General features: G+C 42.0%; 1 protein-coding gene across 1 annotated transcript in view; it reads right to left on the bottom strand.

The window, feature by feature from the left end:
* The window catches only part of LOC118336564 (protogenin A-like), an 11,895-nt gene that overhangs the window by 4,401 nt on the left and 1,917 nt on the right, over positions 1 to 5,577 (bottom strand). Inside the window, exons 2-6 of the mRNA XM_035673232.1 lie at positions 4,049 to 4,417; positions 3,823 to 3,967; positions 3,595 to 3,725; positions 3,373 to 3,510; positions 3,130 to 3,288 (exon numbers count right to left, since the gene is read on the bottom strand). Coding sequence (XP_035529125.1) covers positions 3,130 to 3,288; positions 3,373 to 3,510; positions 3,595 to 3,725; positions 3,823 to 3,967; positions 4,049 to 4,417 — 942 coding nt within the window. The remainder of the gene's footprint in view (positions 1 to 3,129; positions 3,289 to 3,372; positions 3,511 to 3,594; positions 3,726 to 3,822; positions 3,968 to 4,048; positions 4,418 to 5,577) is intronic.

The following is a 5,577-nucleotide window of genomic DNA, read 5'->3' as shown; positions in this document are numbered from 1 at the left end:
AATATATAAACAGTATAAATATCACTATAATCAATATATAAACAGTATAAATATCACTATGATCAATATATAAACAGTATAAATATCACTATAATCAATATTAAAACAGTATAAATATAACTATAATCAATATATAAACAGTATAAATATCACTACATATATATATATATATATTATATCACATTTGTCTGCACTGCAGCTGAACTCAATATCATTATCCTTTGACATAAACACATAAACACATGAACAAGTGAGAACTCTTCAGACTGAACTTGAACCTGTCTTTGTGTTTGAACACCAGTTTGACCTCTGACCCCCCCCCTCCTCCAGCAGACAGACAGATGCTGTCTCGCCTCTGGCCGACCCATCGCCGCGGTAACAGAGACCATATTCAGTGTCTCTGTCACCTCAAATAACCCCCGAAAAACCGCCCCCTTTCTACTCTGCATACAGAGCGGAGAGGTCAGAGGTCATAGGTCAGACAGGAGAGTGGGGGTGAATAGGAGTTATTATTAATATATGTGTGTGTGTGTGTTGGGGGGGGCTTTCACACACTCTGTGACTCAAGTTCAAGAGCAAAACACACACAGAAGAACAAATACTACATGGTAAGTAAAAGTACTGCTTTGTTGTTGTTATTATTATTATTATTATTATTATTATTATGTATTGATGATTTGTGACTTTATTCTCTACTTTACTTTATTTCCACAATAACAACATCCTCTTGTTCCTCTTGCTTTCTTGAATTTTATTTAATGTCAGTTTCAGAATCTGCTGGTGTGGTTTCAGGTTCCTAAAGGTTCTAAACATTTGTAATATTTAATAGTAAAACATATTATGATATATAATAATAAAATATAATATTAAACATTGGAAATATTATATTTTTATATAGACATATATATAATATAATGTAAGAACGACAGACAGACTGTGAGTGGGAATAAAGTCCTCATTGTGAAGTGGGACTCTTCACATGCTAATGTTTATTCTAATGAAGTCTGGGAAACACACTCACACACACACACAAAGAGCCTGTGTGACCTCTGACCCCATCTACCCCCCTCTGTCTGCCAGCAGCCGGAGTCGAAAAAAACGCACCCTGAGAATCCACATTAGTCCTGGACCCCCAAACAGACCTGATCCTGAAGGATCTTCAGAGGAAGAGGAGAAAGAGGATGTACACATGATCTGGATCTGGGTTTAAACTCATGTCCTCCTCTTCCTCTTTGTACACATCATTTCCTGCTGCAGGCTGCTGTGATGAGGTCAGAGAGCAAAGATGATGCTTCACTGCCTCCATTTATTCCAGTTTTTATTCCTGCTTCTGAAGCAAACATCAGCCGAGGATCTGGACCACGTTCTACTGTCATCGAAAGGTTTCTAAATGTTCTTAAAGGTTTATAATTTACAGAAGCGCATTGCATTCACTGGATAAAAAAAAATCTGACTCCATATCTCGTAATTACGAGATCCTGATCTCAGAGGAAAGGTGCCACAGAACTACTAACTGCACATCCACACATCTGTATAACGCCAATTCATAACAAAAGTTTTTTTTAGGAGACTTTTCAAATAGTGCAGGTCTAACCGAACTCTTTTTAACAATTACAGAGACCCAACAGTACCACCAAATGACAAGGACCTTGGCAGACAGGGCAAGGAAAAGACGTGCCTTTAACAGGAGAGAGAGAGGAAGAGAGACAGAGAGCAGAGAGACAGAGAGACAAGACCAGAACAGACGCAACAATTACAGAGGTTCCTAAAGGTTTATAAAGGTTTATAAAGGTTCCTAAAGGTTCCTTAAGGGTTATAAAGGTTCCTTGAGGTTTATAAAGGTTCCTTGAGGTTTATACATGTTCCTAAAGGTTCCTCAAGGTTCTTCAAGCTTTATAAAGGATCCTAATTTTTCCAAAAGGAACCTAAATGTTCTAAAAAGGTTAATAACGGTTTATAAAGGTTCTTAAATGTTCCTTAAGGTTCTAAAAAGGTTTATAACGGGTTAATAAAGGTTCCTAAAGGTTTATAACGGTTTATAAACGTTCCTGAAGGTTCTAAAAAAGGTTTATATTGGGTTTATAAAGGTTCCTAAAGGTTTATAACGGTTTATAAAGGTTCCTAAAGGTTTTGAAAAAGGTATATAACGGTTTTATAAAGGTTTAGAAAGGTTCCTAAAGGTTTAGAAAGGTTCCTAAAAGTTCCTTAATGTTCTAAAAAAGGTTTATAAAGGTTCTAAAAAAGGTTTATAACGGTTTATAAAGGTTAATAACAGTTTATAAAGGTTCCTGAAGGTTTATAAAGGTTCCTGAAGGTTTATAAAGGTTCTTAAAGGTTTATAAGGGTTCCTAAAGGTTCTTAAAGGTTCCTAAAGGTTTATAAAGGTTCTTAAAGGTTTGTAAGGGTCCCTAAAGATTCTTAAAGGTTCCTAAAGGTTTATAAAGGTTTATAAAGATTTATAAAGATTTATAAAGGTTCCTAAAGGTTTATAAAGGTTCTTAAAGGTAGGTTCCTAAAGGTTTATAAAGGTTTATACGTTTTTAAGAGTTCTTAAAGTAAGTCATTTCAGGGGTTTCAATCTCTGTCTGTCTTTGTCCTCTTCGTGCCCCTCCCCCTGCTTAGATTTGGTTTACTGAGAGGATCAGAGGTCAGAGGTGAAGAGTCAAGAGCACACACTGTTGTTGACACAGTCCACGTGATGAGTTCAAGTTCATGTCTGAAATCTGCAGTGAAACATTTAATATATACTATCTATTTAATATATATAATATTCACTGATAGCACTCACAGTATATAGACTGATATATTGATCAGCACTAACAGTATATAGACTGATATATTGATCAGCAGTAACACTGTGAGCACTGGACTCCCTGACTGGTCCCAGACCAACAGACTGCTCTGCACTGTGTGTCTGAGCCCTTTCTATCAGAACCAGCATTAACTGTTTCAGCAGTTTGAGCTACAGTAGCTCGTCTGTTGGATCAGACCACACGGGCCAGATCTGATACCCAGATAATCAGTGTTACTGGCAGTGCTCACTCTGTTAGGGCTGATCAATGGATGTATATATATACATATATATATAATATAAATGTAATAGAATATTTAAAGGTATGTTTAGTCTACCTTGTACTACGAGCCGTCCGAGTGCTGTTCTTCTGGATCTACTTCCTGGTCTGTTTGCTGAGCAAACGTAAACTCCTGAATGCTGCAGCGTGGCGTCTGAGATCATCAGGTTACCTGTTCCCAACACCTGGATCCCCTCCACACCGATGGACCGCCCGTCTGACACGCACACACAGACAACATCAGGTTACCATGGTTACTGACCGATAACACATAACTAACTGCAAACTTAAAGGAATTTACCGAGGCGGCTCCAGGACACGATGGGCCGTGGGTTTCCTGTGGCGATGCACTCCAAGATGGCGGTCTGGTGGACATTGATGGTGAGGTTCTGAGGACCGGACAGGATGACGGGTTCCCGATAGATCCTAAATCCTGCAACTGAACCAGAACCAGAGAGGTTAATCAGGTAAAACCTTGCCGCCTATAAAAAGTGGGTGTTCTGTGCCCTCACTATCGTCTTACCGGTGACAGACAGCTGAGCCTCGTGGCTGTAGCGAGTGTTAGCGATGTTAGAGGCAACACAGCGAAACAAACCACTGTCTGTCCGCCGCACACCTGTGATCTGCAGCACGCCGTTGGGCAGCAGCGTGTACCTGCACCACACGGATACACATTGAAGTTATCTTAATTACATATTAAGTAAATGATATGTTAATTAACCCTGAAGTATTAAAGGTGTGTGAAACCTACCTGGGGTCCTCGGTGCTCAGTGGGAGGCGGTCTCTCTGCCAGGTGATGTTGGCTTCTGGGATTCCATTTACCTGACAGGTGACTCTGGCCACACCCCCTTCATCTACCGCCACAGACTCTGGGTGAGACAGGAACTTAGGGAGGGCTGTGGGAGGACGGGGGAGATGATGAATACATGCTGCTGTGTATGTTATTAGTATGTTGCAGCGGTGGTCATGTGACTCACATGCGAGCAGTACTCGGGCTTTGCGGCTGATCAACATGCCATAGCGGTTCTGTGCGGCGCAGTCATATTCTCCGGCGTCCGTTTCGTTGCTCTCTCGCCTCTTAGAGAAGTTTCTGATGAGCAGCGTGCCGTTACCGAGCACGGTCGCCCTGACGCCTGTCGCCACAGGAACACTGTTCCGCCTCCAGGTGATGGAGATTGGCCCCTCCCCCTCCACCTGACAGTCCAACATCAGGGGGCGGTCCCTCACTGCGATGACATCAATGGGCTCTTTGATAAAAGCCAGCTCTGAGGCTCCGACCACACCTGAGAGGACGAGAGCAGGTGAAACATCACAGACCGAATGATGCTCTCTGCCCTCAGTTTGGTCTGACCGGGGTCAGGTAATAGAGCACAAACACTTTTATTTATCAATTTATTTATTAACTAAAATACTAATTTACATTGTATGTTAATCTTATTTATTGATGAATACATGAGAAATGATCAATAATGAGAATGATTCTGCTTAGAGTTTTCTAATATGAAAATGTATTTGTGGAGTAGAAACAGGAAATACTCACTGGCAGTCAGAGGATGAAGGTGATGATGATGAAGATGATGGTCAGTGACAGAAATGTATTATTGATTCACTGTTGATATATTTATAAATTAACAAGATAACAAAACATATGAATACAGTCAGTACCGAGGGCACACAGACCCTACAGTCAGTACCGAGGGCACAGAGACCCTACAGTCAGTCTGTTAAAAGTAAAAGCTCCTTGTCCCAAACTCCCAACTAGACATTTTCATCCTCCTCTTCCTCCTCCTCCTCTCTTTTCAACTTGAACTTGGTCGAGGTGACTTTCCCAGGCTCCCCCTCCTCCCATCAGACGATGATGTCACCACCTTGTTCTGATCCCAGCTGGTCTTTCAGATGTGGGAGGAGAAAAGAGACGACCCCCCCCCCACGCCAACAACAAGGACAACAACAATGTGAACCCAGACACAACAGCCCCCCCACAAATCCCTCAGAACACCAGAATCAGAGACCCTGTTCAGCCAGCAGCTGCTGCACTAAAGACGTCTGCTCAACTTCAAGTTCAACTTTATTGTTCACGATGAGGTCGACAAACCAGAGTGTGACCGAGTCCACTAACAGGACTCCCAGTCCTCCTTTAATCCCTGATCCACACTGTATAGGGTCTCACCCGTCCACACACACTCACCCATCCACACATACTCAAACAGCGATGCGCAGCATCAGCAGCAGTTCGCAGGACACGCTCTGCCTCCGACTTAGCTGGTCCTCATACAGGAAACACCTAAACGTACAGAGACCTTGACCCGGAAACACCTGACATGTGATCAAGTCCCACAATGCTGAAGCAGGTTCTGATTGAACTGACAGTGCTCGGTTCATGGTTTATGATCTGGACCAGGTCCAATGTGGTCTTCAGCACACACACACTATGAGGACACACACACACACACACATACACTCTATGAGGACACACACACACTATGAGGACACACACACACACACA

This window comes from Morone saxatilis, unplaced genomic scaffold (genome assembly GCF_004916995.1).
Source record: "Morone saxatilis isolate NCDOM2014 unplaced genomic scaffold, NCSU_SB_2.0 Contig24, whole genome shotgun sequence".
Taxonomy (NCBI): Eukaryota; Metazoa; Chordata; class Actinopteri; family Moronidae; genus Morone; species Morone saxatilis.
The sequence above is the reverse complement of the archived record's forward strand: the minus strand, read 5'-3'. Positions and strand labels throughout refer to the sequence as shown.